The sequence below is a fragment of the Eretmochelys imbricata genome, chromosome 1, assembly GCF_965152235.1.
Source record: "Eretmochelys imbricata isolate rEreImb1 chromosome 1, rEreImb1.hap1, whole genome shotgun sequence".
Lineage (NCBI taxonomy): Eukaryota > Metazoa > Chordata > Testudines > Cheloniidae > Eretmochelys > Eretmochelys imbricata.
Genome location: NC_135572.1, coordinates 144,209,953 through 144,224,063, shown reverse-complemented (window position 1 = coordinate 144,224,063; position 14,111 = coordinate 144,209,953). Strand labels below are relative to the sequence as shown.

The 14,111-nt window shown below is 45.5% G+C and overlaps 1 protein-coding gene across 5 annotated transcripts in view; it reads left to right on the top strand.

Annotated features, from left to right (window-relative positions):
- The window catches only part of APOO (apolipoprotein O), a 71,810-nt gene extending 60,049 nt beyond the window's left edge, over positions 1–11,761 (top strand). For all 5 annotated transcript variants that reach the window (XM_077816845.1, XM_077816854.1, XM_077816835.1 and 2 more), the window contains 2 exons: positions 7,197–7,292; positions 11,397–11,761. In XM_077816845.1, the coding sequence (XP_077672971.1) occupies positions 7,197–7,265 (69 nt within the window). In that variant the 3' untranslated portion in view covers positions 7,266–7,292; positions 11,397–11,761. The remainder of the gene's footprint in view (positions 1–7,196; positions 7,293–11,396) is intronic.
- Positions 11,762–14,111: the final 2,350 nt, after the last annotated feature.

Genomic DNA, 14,111 nt, shown 5'->3' with positions numbered 1-14,111 from the left:
GGTAGTAAGGTCTGACTGTGGAATAGTCTCTCAGTGGAAGTTATGGAAATATTCTTAGTGAAACCCATTTAAAACTAGATTTGAATATACGCTGTAGGGAACATTCTTGCATTGGCAGGGAGACTGAAAAGATGCTCTAATAAGCCTTTCTTCAGTCTTTAATTTCTGTTCACTGCAGAGGTAGCATGAGAACACACTTCCAAAGGGTATATTTTAAAAGGGTCTATTGTATAAGTCAACACGGAATTCTAAGAATGCAAAATGGTATCTACATCTGTGGGAAACTTTCTACTTCTGTAATTAGTGCAGACAAAAATGAATCGGTTAAAGCATCTTTTACTGAACTACTGTTCTTCCATTACTTAGTGTTAAACCAAACACAGGATGACTTAAATCTAGAAATATTTTGGGAACAATTTTGCGTGTGAGGCAGGAGAGAGAAAGTGAACGTTAGATTCATTGACCATTTCATTTTGCAAGAAGTGATTGTTCTTTGGGTTTGCGTCAATGTGGATCCCAATGTAGGTGCACATGAGACTGGGTTTTTTTTTTGAATAGCAGTGTTTCTGCCCTGTGCTCCCATGTGAGGGTATAAAGAGTGGGGTGGCTGTGACACTCCCTAAGTTCCCTCTTATCACCCATACCGGTGAGATGGAATCTAGTTGGTGTGCAACCGCTAGACTTTAGGTTTGGCCAAACTTCTTAAAAATTTTCTGAAACTCTTCAGAACTACTTTTTCCTGTATTTTGATCACTCTAATCTGTTCTAGTGCTTGTTGAACTAAAAGCCGCTAAGCAGACCCCTTTGTACAGCCCTCATCCCATACAGACCGTCCCCCGTACAGGGACTTAGAATCGGTGGACTCAAAACCTGCAGGCATCTAGCAAGTCTAGATTGTCCTATGATGAACTAATTCTTCTGAAAGATGGTCACAGCATATACCTATTCTGCTTGGGAGAGTCCCACATCACAGGCAAGGGCTCAGTTTTCCTTTGCTTCTCTGCAAGAACCTGCAATTTGAAAGATATGAGGCTGAAGCTCCCATCTTCGGGAGCAATCTGTGGTTCTTCTGTGTCAGGATCCTGACCAGGGCTGTTGAGAATAGGGATCAGAGCAGGGTCAAACTTGAGGCTGAGAGGAGCATAGGAGTTCATAGTCAAGTTCCAAGCCAGGGTCGATACCAAGGATCAGAGTCCAAGTCAACTTTCAGGGTCTGAGTCAGGAGGTGAGGTCCAAATCGAGGTGAGGTTCAAGCCAGGAGTTCGAGAACATGGAGCAAGAGTGGTCAGGAAAGCTACAGGAGATCTGTGCTGTTGGCTGGACACTTTCTGGAACGTCCCTTGAGTTTATAGAAAGTCAGGAGCCAGGGGGCTGCTGTCCGTCAGACCCCTTGAAGTGGGGCTTCCTTTTGTCTGTGTCCTCAGTGGGTCATGGGTAGTGGAGCGCAAGCTGATTGTGGCTCACACTGAGTGGCAGCATGGAGATGTCTTCTGCCTAGCAGCTCTTCACGCCTGGGTTCAAGACCTAGAATATAAGGACAATTGGATCTGATTCCACTTTAAATCTCAAAGACCTCTTTTATGCTCAAGCTTGCATCTTCTAGTGTTCCATCTGTTAGGCAGGTGATTCCAAAAACCTCTGCAGAGAAACCAGATGCAGCATCAGCATTGGCATCAGTACCGCTCCTGGCACCAAAGCTGTCAACATCTCAGAAATTGAAGCAGGGTGCTGAAAGAGCCTTTCTCAGACACGGAGACATGAGCTTGATGTCTTCTCACAGAGAGACAGGAGGCTGTTGGGTGGCAATTCAACCAAGTCCTGCAGGGCATTGAAGATGGATGGAAAGGAGCAGACTTCACTGGGCCTGGCATCAGAAACACTCTCCATGGATGTTGACTGTGGCACTGACAGGTTGGACTCGGGATGCACCAGAGCCACTCTCGGCACCACCTGCACTCATAGTGCCTTACCAATCAATGCCAACTGTACTCCTCACAATACCCAGGACATGCCTTTTTGCTGGTGTCCAGCAGGGACCCATCTCTGCTGGTGTCTGAATGGTGCCACCAAGAGACCCTGAGGGTCTCTACAGATCTCAACCACTAGAATGCCAGGATTGGCGCTGGTCTGGCCTTCAACCTGCCACCCTATCTGTACACATGGAATGCTACTGTGGCATTGTTGGGGCTGTAGGGGGCCCACCAATCCCCCAGCTGTTGCGGAAGAGGAGGAGCCCCGCCCCCCAATCCCAAGGCTTTGTTAGCGAGATCTCAGTCACTGGAATACAGAGAGGAGCAAGATCTAAAGCTTTCACTTTCTGAGGACCTGTACTCGTCATCCGTGGACAAGGTGGTAGCCTCTTCAGTGTACAATTTCAAGGCCTTTCAGGAGCTTGGTGCAGATTGCAGTCACCTTGCTTTCTCTACAGCTCTCTGGCAAAGCTCCCTCATGAAGGGAGAGAGGAGCTGAAAGATATCATAAAAGGACATTTTTTTCACACAACGCACAGTCAACCTGTGGAATTACTTGCCAGAGAATGTTGTGAAAGCCAAGACTATAACAGGGTTCAAAAAAGAACTAGATAAATTTATGGAGGATATGTCCATCAATGGCCATTAGCCAGAATGGACAGGGATGGTGTCCCTAGTCTCTGTTTGCCAGAAGCTGGGAATGAGTGACGGGATGGATCACTTGATGATTACCTGTTCTGTTCATTCCCCTCTGGGGCACTGGGCAACGGCCACTGTTGGAAGACAGGATACTGGGCTAGATGGACCTTTTGGTCTGACCCAGTATGGCCGTTCTTACGTAAGGAAGATCAACTGGTGGCCAAGATGGCCTTTCAGGCAGCAATAGATGCCTTGGACACTGCAGCCAGGTCTGTGGCCACCACAATGATTATGCAGAGCGTGTCATGGCTCCTAGTTTCGAGCATCCCTTGCAAGGCACAAGCCATAATTAAGGACTTGGCCTTCCAGGGTTTGGAAATGTTCACTGAAAGGAGTGACAGCACCCTATGTTTGCTGAGAGATTCTAAAATGACTTTACACTCCTTCGGGATCTATGTTTCCCCACATTACTGAAAGTTGTACCGCCCTCAACCATTTCACCAGCAGAGACAACGTACTCCATCTTACCACCGACAAATAGAGTTCAATACCAAGAAACATCTGATGTAGAACAAGGGGCAACCACCTTCCTCAATCTTTGCCCCACACTCTGCCAAGATTTGTCAGCAGAGTAGATGAGACATTTGAGAGCTGCATCAGAACTAGTCCATGGAGCACGACATTTGGAAGTCATCTTGCTCCATTTCCACCGTGCCTGGACGTCAGACAGATACGTGCTGGACATCAATGCCCATGACTACTCCATCCAGTTCCGCTGACTGCCCCCTTCCATGTTCTCTTTGGGGACCCTTCTCACGAGAGCCTATTTTGAACAGAAGTGGCCTTGTTGCTTTGTTTAGGAGCCATCAAGGAATTTCCTCAGGGGAAGAGGCTTCTATTCCTGGTATTTCTTTATTCTAAAGAAGAATGGGTTTTTATCTTATCCTAGACTGAGAAGGCTCAACAAATATATATGCTATCTCCAGTTCAAGTAGTCATGCTTGCCGCCATCTTTCCATTGCTCCAAGCTCAAGGCTGGTTTGTGGCTGTGAACTTGCAGGATAAACACTGCCATCCATCTGGCCCACAGGAAGTATCCAAGGTTCACAGTAGAGTCCAACCTTTATTAGTACAGGATTCTGCCCTTTGGACTCTCTACAGCACCGAGAGATTTTACCAAGTGCCTGGCCATAATGGTGACACATCTAAGGAAACGGGGAATCCATGTCAACCTATACCTAGACACTTGGCTGATTGGGGCATGTTCCAGGAGGAAATTGTAACAGCCCTAGACCATACCCTTCCCTGTTCTACTTGGGGACTCCTGGTGGACTACGAGAAGTGTCTCTCGCACTTGTGCAGATGATATAGGTCATAGGCTCTCTACTTGACTCCAGTTTGGGAAAAGTTTTCCTGCTAGAGTACAGGTTCTGGTTCCTTCAGTCAGTAGTGCAGGACACATGGACGTGATCAATGATATTGTGTACTGGGGCTCCTTGGCTATGTTCCACATGCAAGTATGTGCTGCTGCTTATCAGACTTCACCTGCAGCCTCTACAATGATGGCTGAGGGTTGTCTACTCCCTATCCAGCCATCATGCGGACAAACAAGTCATGATCTCGCCCCAAGTCCTGTGGGAGCTCATGTTCAGTGGCTCTAGTCACCATGCAAGAAAGGGAGTGCCCTTCTCAGTCCTCTCTCCGACAATGACCTTGGACACAGATGCATCAGAGACAGGCTGGGGTGCACACCTGAACCACTTCAAAATGTGGTCTCAGGATGATATTGAACTCCATGTGAACATTTTGGAACTGAGGGCTGTAGCTTTTCTTCCTGTCTTCCAGAACTCGGCAGTGCAGATCCTGAAGGGCTACATGTTGTTGATGTGTTATATAAGCAAACAAGGAGGGGCTTGATCATCTTCCTCCCCCCCCCCCCCCCAAGACAATTGGGTTTTGGGAATAGTGCTATCAGTATAGAGTGACCCGTTAGCGCTGCACCTACCAGGGGGCAGCAACAACACAACAGACTTTTCTGAACAAGAATGTGGTAGCCAGCCATGAGTGTCCACTGCAAAAATCCATCCTGGACCTGATATTTCACCAGTGGGAGACTCCCATTTTAGATGTATTCCCACACTTATTATCGATCAGCGTGGACTTATGCTCCAAAAGGAGGTGTGAGCTTCAGCTCCCTTCTGGATGCCTTTCTACTCTGGTGTTCTTGAGGACTCCTAAATGCCTTGTCACCAATCCCCCTAATCCTCAAGATAATATCCAAGATCATATATAATCCTACAGTCGTCATGATAGTTCCCTACTGGCTGAGGCAGCTCATTCTGTCAGATATCCAGTCAGCCTCTCATATGTCTTCCCACCTGTCTGGGCATGCTATCACAGAACCAGGGTCAAATATTGCAACCAGACCCATAATCGCTGGACACATTGGCTGGATTAGCAGGACCGGGAAATTATTTTACGAAGGTAGGAACCTTCCACCAGGAAAACTGTTCCTCGAATTGGAAAAGATTTCCCATAGACAGCCCAGAACTATGTGAATTCAGTAGAGGCTCTGACAATAAAGATTCTGGACTATGTACTTCTCCTGATACAGGCAGGTCTACTGTCTAGCTCCCTTAAAATCCATCTTGCAGTAGTATCGGCGTCTTATGCCCCAGTACGGGCTTATTCAGTCTTGTGTGCCTCAAGGGTCTTCTTCATACCTACCCTCCATTTAGAGACCCGACTCCCATATGAGAGCTTAATGTTGTTCTCCTACAGTGTATGGAGCCTCCATTCAAACGATTAGCAGAGTGTTCATTAAACCAACTCACCATCAAAACCCTCTTTCTTGTAATCATCATATCACCGTGGAGAGTCAGTGAACTGTAACTTTTTATGGCTGGATCACCAGATACATCCTTCCACAAGGACAAAGTGGTAATGAAACCACACTTTAAGTTCATCCCTAAAGTGGTCTTGGAATTGCATCTGAGCTGGTCTATTACCTTACCAGTCTTCTTCTTGAAGCCACACTCTTCGCCCAGAGAAAAGAAGCTTTATACTCTTGATATTTTCAGGGTCTTACTTTATGACATCAACAGGACCAAGCATGGGCAGTGGGTATAATAGGCCAGGGGAGGCTGAGCCTCCCCTGGCACTGCTGCAGCTACCAGACCCCCAGTTGCGGGGTTTGGGGGGAAGTTTTTGCTTTATTATGCTCATGCAGGTTCTGGGATGGCTGAGGAGGTGGTATGTGCTATTCAGCTTCCTGGTTTCATCAGTAATCTCTCTGGACTCCAGGAAGCGGAGTAGCAAATACCACCTCCTCAGCCGCCCCGGAACCTGCATGGGCCATATCTAAAGCTTCTTTGCGAGAGTGAGACACTTTTCCCCAAGGCAGCTTGGGGTCTGGAGAGGGGAGGCGCGGCTGTGGCTCTGGCTGGCCCGGGGCGCCTCCAGCCATCGGGGGGGCACTTGTGGCTCTGGCTGTGGGGTGGGGGGGTCAAGGGAGGAAGTGGTGGAGCTGGGGGCTAGGCTCCCCAAAGGGGGGCTCCACCCATCATCCATGGGACCAAGCCTTTCAGATTTTCTCTGTGCTTCTTGGTGGCTATATACAGCACATTGAAAGGCCAAGCTGTCTCATCCCAGAGAATCTCAAAGGGGATCGCAGAGTGTATTTCCACCTGCTGTTAGTTGGCTGGTGAGCTGCTCCCACTGAATCTCAAGGCACACTTCACTAGGACATAAGCAACATCCGTGGTCTGCTTCAGAAAAGTGCTGATCTCCAAGATCTGTCCGGCAGCCATGTGGAGCAGCCCATTGGCTTTTATTATACTCTTGACATGGCAACCAGAGCATATGCTAAGTTCGAAAGAGCTGTTGTTCTTCAGTCAGCCATTTGATTGATACTCCTTACTCACATGTCCGGAGAGAATACTGCTTGCCAGCCACCTACAGGGAGAACAAGACTGACACATACCCAGAGAGGGAGATGAGCATTAACAAAGGTTATGCAGATATGATTGAATTACACGTAGTCACTTTTAAGAATAGAGCTGCACTTTAATGTTTCCATTAATGTATTCGTAATTACTGTAGCTAACTCCTGACAATTCCAAAAGTAGGCTGAGTGACTGATTCATAGACATTATTTCAAACTTTAACTACAACAATAAAAATGAATTTATGTGCCCTGCAGTACCTCTGGTTCTTTGAGGTGTAGTAGTCAGTGTGGATCCCATGGCCTGCCCTCTGTCCCTGCTTTTTGGAGACCTCAGCAACCCAGGCTTTGACTTGTGAGGGAACTGAAGGAAAGTTGTGGACACCTGGCCCTTTATGCCTTTGGTTGAAGGGATACAGACGCATGCGCTGACTGACACTAGCATTCAAAAAACCCAGCCTTGTTCACGTGGGGCGCGTGCACACCTATAGTGGGATCCACACTGATTACATCATCTTGAAGAGCCACAGTTACTGTGTTGGGTAAGTAACTGTTCTTTTTAGCTCTTGAAGAGGGTTTCTGTTCTGGCAGAATTGCTTACCGTGGGTTGGGCTTCATTTTAAATAGTGTGTTTTCTTTTTAAGCCTGAAGCCGACAATGACATGCCAGTGGAGGTACACGTCAATTCAGGTGAAGAAAGAACCATGAAGTAGAATGCGCCATCACTTCCCATCAAACAGGTAAGGGATAAGGATTGGTCACAATTGTTTCTCAAAACAGTCTAGGCAAATGAAGGCAGTATTGTCCAGTGCTCAGACCAGGAGACGTGGAAGTGATGCGAGTTCTAATTCAGGTTTTGCTACTGACTCACTAGTGGGCAATGACCACTCTAGCCTTCAGAGCCTTCACATGACCACTCTAGCCTTCAGTTTCCACATTCCTGGAATGAGGGTGATAATCAACCTTTTTAAAACAGGTTAAGATCACAGGACAAAAAATGCTATGTAACTGAAGAGTATTACTACTGTTTATTGTTAATAATGTAGATTAATCTGTGGCATGCATGAGGTTTGCATTAAACTCTGCTGCCCCTATATTTTATTTGATAAGATAGTGGACCTGTTTAAAATATACATATCATAGTTATATAGCCAGCTAATTTTTTTAAGTGCTGCTTTGAAGTTTGCAAATACAGTATAGAAATGTTTGGTTTGGTTTTGTCTGCAAGATTGACAATGTGGTTGACAGATGCATTGTCAGTTCTCTGGGCTTCCCTCCCAGTACACTCATCTCTACCATTTTAATCTGTGTTATACAGAAGAATGATTCTACTCTAGAAAGTGACTATAAAAGTGATATTGTGGGTTTGTGTTTGTTTCTCAAAGACTTCTGTATCAAATAAGCTCAGTTTACAAGCAAAATGTTCCTCCCCCACCTCAACTGCCAGCCCTGTAAACTCCATCTAGGTTTGAAAAACAGGTTGAGGTCATTGAATTTCATGAGTCATCGGCACTAACAAAGGTTCTGCAGTTATGACTGAATGCACACATCTCTTGAATAACAATGCCTCATTTTTACATAGTCACTTTTAAGAGCAGAGTTGCACTTTAATGTTTCCATTAATGTATTTGTAATTACTGTAGCTAACTCCTGACAATTCCAAAAGTAGACTGAGTGACTGATTCATAGACATTATTTCAAACTTTAACTACAACAATAAAAATGTATTTACCTTTTTCAAACTAGCTACCTAAAATAGAAATAAACACAAGAAAGAGGAGAAAAGGTTTGTCTTGAGTTAGAGGCATGAGGGAAAACAGAAAGGAAGAGGATGTGTAATTAAAGTATTTTTCACTGTGAATTAGGAAGGATCTAAATGCTACAAAAATGTTAATATTGTCTTCTGTATATAAAGATGAGTCTGCAAGTGTCAGGTTAATCAGAAACATTAAATTGTCCTTCCAATACCACTAGATATTTTATGTACAAATAGACCTATTTTAAGATGTTTTTATTTCACCTTTTGAGAACTTACCTAAATTATTTGTCTCTAAGCAAAGGGAGGGGGGAATCATACTCTTAACGTTCACTTTACACATTTATATTTTTCAAAGCTCTGTTCCCAAAATTTATCAGTCCCAGTACTGGACTCACATTATGCAAATAAGTTTGAACAACATCTCCAGTGCAAGCTGGTGTCTAAAGTCCTGATTTGTGAAGTGTCTCTGGTGTCCATTTTACCATATCTATTTACTTAACTCTTTTAAACATTTAATTCTTTAAATATGTTTGAATGGTTAAAAGAGGGAAGTGTAGCCCTTGAAATACCACTTACTTTTCCACAAGTTGTCTGTAGAGAAGCTACAATGAACTTTTTATACATTGAGCCACTTAAAAACCTCAGTCCTTGGCCTGAGGGAACCAGATGGTGAAAGCTCAATTCTGTGTCTGTTGTCAGCTGTGCTGAGGAATGGCTGGTGATTCGTGATCGCTGCTTAGATTAGAGTCCATAGACTTTTCTTGAGTCAGGGCATTTTGTTAGATTTGGGTAATCCCAGTGCTGGAGATCAGTACTGTAATATTTTAACAAGACACATTTTTTCTACTTACACTGCTTAGGATATATGCTTAAATATGTCAGATTGTGCTTTTTTTCTTTTTATTTCATTCTCCTTTTAAGTCACTTGCAATACTAATATTTGATTCTGGCTACTAAAATAGGGCAAAATCAGGCCCGCTGACAGGGAGGGGCAAAGGGGTAATTGCCCAGGGACCTGGACGATTTAAAAGGGCACCCCCCACCCCGGCTGCCGCTGCTGGGGTAGCAATGGTGGTGGCCAGGAGCCCCGGCCCTTTTAATCGCCTGGGCGGGCGGCAGGGCCTGCGCTGCAGAAGCAGCGGGCTGGGGAAGTCGGTGGCTGCCCCATGCCGCCCCTGCAAGGAAATGCCTCCCCTCTGCTGCAGGCACCAGCAAGGGGCAAGTAGGACTGGGTGGGATCCTGAGGGGGTGGGACCGCTCTGTGTTCCCAAGCTTCAGCTGTTCTGCCCCCTAGGACTGTGCTGGGAGAGGGAATTCCTGCTCTGTGCTGACTCAGCAGGGCTGGTGAGTGCGGCCGGGGATCAAGGCATGGAGGAGTGGGTCTGGGGGAGAGAGGGGGTGGGGGGCGCTGGGCAGTGAGGAAGGTTTGTGTGTTTTGGAGTGCTAGACGGGGTTTGTTGGGGGTTGCTGGGCAGGTGGGCAGCCTGTGTGTATTGGGGCACTAGGCAGTGGGGGGGTCTGTGTGGAGTGCTGTGTAGTTGTAGTGGAGGGGCTGTGGGGAAGGGCATTGGGTCATGCAGGGTTGGGGCAATCTGTGTGTGTTGGGGTGCTGGGCAGTTGCGGTGGGCAGGGGGGAGTTCTGGACAGGGATGGTGGTGTGCAGGGCGCTGGGCAGTTGTGGTGGGGCTGTGGGTGGGGGAGGCTGGGCATAGCGAGTTGGGGGGTGTTGGGTGGGGGGGCTGTGTGGCACGGCATGGGCCCGCCCCCCCCAAGGGAAGGGGCACCTTGCAGCACAGGGCTGGGCGGGCCAGTGGGAGTCTGGTGGCTGCCAGTCAGTAAACAGTGCTCTTGCACTCGGCTGGACAGAGCGGGGCCGCCCCATCCATGCCATGCCCCATTGCCCCTGGCCAGCCCCTCGCTCTGGGTACTGACCTCCCCGTGCCATACTTCATTGCCCTCATGGGGCCCACAAATATGTTTGGCACCGGGCCCATAAAAAGTTAATCCAGTCCTGGCTCCTAGGCGCACACGGGGTGGTACCGGTGATGGCAAAGGCAGTCAGGCGGGCACATCCCTTTCTAGAGGCTCATTGACTGTTCTGCCCTGGGGCCCGGAATTGCTGTTCGCAGGCCTGGGCAAAATCCTGCCCTCACTCATCTGAACTTGCTATAGGACAGGTCTTTGGGTTATGCTGTTAGGACAGAATGACTTTGCAGTGATGCTGTGGAGACCCCCTTTAGCAATGTTTCCCAAATGGTGGGTTTTGAGAAGAGTCTTGGTGCCCCAAAGGCACCCCCAAATCCCACAATTTCACTTCCCCTAGGCACCAGGAAATGTCAGTGTGGAGGAAGCAGACGGGCAAAAAGTGTATAGTCAGCAGCCTGGTAGCAATCGTGGCTAGATGGGGAGAGGAAAGGTGGCGGGGGCTGTAGGAGGGGGCAGGGCTGGGAGAGGACAGCATGGGGGCTGGTAGGAGCTGAGCAGTGGGGTTGGGCTGAGACAGGGAGGGAGGGAGGAGTAGGGGGCTGGAGAAGGGGAATTGGGGAGGGGGTATAGTGGTGGATCCCCAAAATTAATGTTTACTGTTGGTTCTTCGTCTATCTAATTTTGTTAACTTTAATGCAGTTACTCTGGGTTTACACGAGTGTAAATCAGACTAGAATCAGGTCATATATATTTAACAGGCATGAAAAGTTGCTCAGTGGTAAAACGTATTGGTTACGCAAATTCAAGTTGGGATGTATTGTTGGAGAGTGCTCTCCCCACTCCTTATGTTCCCCAGTCACAACATTCCCCAGCCAGAGGAATGAAGTTCTCTGTGGCTTATGTGATAGTTACAGTATGAGCTCCTTGCAGCAGGGTCTTGTTGCGTGGGTTTGTACAGCACCTAGCACAATGAGTTCTACTGTAATACAAATAAGTAAATCACTGCACTACAAAGATATCTATATTTATTAGAATGTGCCTTGAGCAATTGTTGATTAAATTGCAAACCAAAATAAGTATGGTTTTTAATTGCAAATCAGCAGTGGCAAAAAATAAGCCTACGGTATTAATTTTATTTCCTTCCCTCCTTTGGACACAGGTGCATAGAAGATTTAGACAAGATCAACATTTTTCTATATATATACAGAGAGAGAGAGAGAGAGAGAGAGGAAGATGACTGAAGAATCTGTTTTGATTCCAAGTATAGTTAACCTGTGTTCTGCCTCAGGAAAGACTGACTTTGCACTATCTGGTACTCTGGGATGTATTCTCTGTGAATGGACGCTGCCTAGAATTTGTCAGCTGGAAACTTTTAGGCCTCAGTCCTGCAACAGCATCCGGAGAGCTTTAAGGGTCTGCCCATGCAGATCCTACTGAAGGATCTGCACCGCAAGTAGCAAGTCTCAAAACTCCTCAATCTCTTGTTACTATTTATATACATAATTAAAATTCAAATTAAATAAATGTGTCATGCTTTTTTTCCTTTCTCTTCTCACATTCTTTAAATGAACTTAATCTTATCTGATATTTGCACCGTTTCTCAAGAGGAGTAAATTAGAGTGATTCTCAGGGCCAACTAACGTTTATTTTTTTAAACGGAGGGGGGAAAAGCATAAGTAGCATGTCAGTGGTGTTAACATTGGTTAACAGATTATCAATGAAAACAATTACAATGACCCTCTGTTTTGTCTGAGTCTTCCCCTTTTTTTATACAAATCTTCTGCCTCATCTGTTCCAGTGGGAGTTATATAATGGAGCATCTGTGAGTTCCTTTCTAGTAGATGGATGGGAATGGAGTTGTTTATGTTTGTTCCTTTTTTTGCTTGAATGCACAGCTCAGTGAGGATCGGAATGGTGGGAACCAGCTATAGCATAACTGGTGACTGTGTCCTTATTCTCAGCCAGGCGAAGGAGAGACTGTGGAACAAAGGGAATGCAAAAGGATTTTCAAGATTTCTAAATGGTTCTGTGCACAATAGATATCCTTTTCACTATTTGCTGCCACGTACATTAATCATATCCATACTGAGAGATTCTTTGAAGATTGACGAAATGTCAATAGCTCACAGCATTTAGACTTTGTTAGTGAGACTTTAATACTTGCAAATTAAGCCAAAGGAGTATATGTAAAATACCCTATGCAGTTCTTGGCATGTCTTAATGTCCCAAAAAGATCAGGCAAGAGAGTAAAAGCAAATTGGATTCAGTTACTACTTGGCAAATGTTCTTGCTGCATTTATTCTATGGATTATGAAAAAACACAAATTTTGCAATACAAATATTAGCTTGTGGGGGGATATTAATCAGGGCCACCTCTACAGCTCAGCCAGAGCGCATATGGTTACCTAGGTCAGTAGGATCGTGTCACAGCAAAATGTTCCACACGTGTTTGAGCAATTTATGCTGGATTGGGTGGCTTTGCCAATTCACCGAGGGACGCGGAACCCCTTTTGTAGCATGAAACTGCACAACAATCTTTGGTTTTATCTGGGTACTGAAGTCGTGTTTCTAATGTTAGCATATTTTAAAAAAAAAACCTCAGGCCAACCCAACAGAATTCTTCTGTCAACCTAGCTGCTGCCTCTCAGGGAGGTGGATTACCTACGCTGATGGGAGACCGCCTCCTGTTGGCATAGGTACTGTCTACACTGAAGCATAACAGCGGTGCAGCTGCGGTGCTGTAGCTGTGTCCCTGTAGAGTTTCAAGTGTAGACAAGCCCTCACTGTACTCTCTCTTCCACCTCATTAGTCTATCAAAACACTCACTGTTGTTTGTTGTGGGACACACCACTCCAGTACAAACACAAATTGTTGCTTCTCTGGTTCAGGAGAATAACATCTTGTATGTGCAGTTTTCTCCCAGAGAAAACAATTAGTTCCAGTTCAGTTAATTAGAAAAACAAATGTAGGTGCATAAATCTTGTTGAGTAGTGTTAGGCATACAGTATATAATGCCTTTGTTCTTGGTGCAGACTGTAAACCTAATACTGTGGGTATTGTTACATTATTTTAAAACAATATCCAGATGATTCAGAGACTTTGAATCCATATTTGAAGAATACGGTGGTTTGAAGAATCCATAACTGTAGGATTTTGTTTAGTACCCAAATCCCCAAAGAAGCTTGAAACTAACATTGCTGGAATGCATTTTCCTACATCTCCCAGATTATGATTTGTTTCTGTAACGTAACAAATGTCTTGTGTTCTGCTCTGTTCAGATTTGTAGGTTGTGGAGGATTTAAAGCTACTGCCCCTAACATTTTCTGCTTGTTGGCTATTGGCCTGATTTTTCAAAGGTGCATAATTTGCTTTTAAGTTAATTTGTGAGTACTTGACCCCTTATGGAACTTGGTCATTCCAGATCTTTCTTTAAAGTCATCACTGTAATTTTGTATTTAGACTATTTTATATTCAAAGAGAGACAACCTATTTTACCAGCCAGACAGTCTGGCTGTCTCAGGGGTAAAATAGAAGTGTGGTGCCTTGGCTTAGTCTCTTTATTGATAGGAACAGAAAATGAAGAAGATTAGCAGCAGGACTGGGATAGTCAGATACCACAGAGATGAGTTCAGTACAGATGCGTGGATAGACTGATAAACAATAAAGTGTAAACAGCATGGAAATTACTATGGTTTAAATGTCTTTCTGGGTGTAATTAATGAAAGATTGCAAAAAGAACAACAGAAGGAATGGTGGTGAAAATTAACAATCGCAAATCTCTCCACAATCAAGATGTAGGTACCGAAGTTAAAAATGTAGCTTTCCTTGCAGCAGTGAAGGAACTGCAGTGACAAGGAGGGGAACGAGAGCTGCT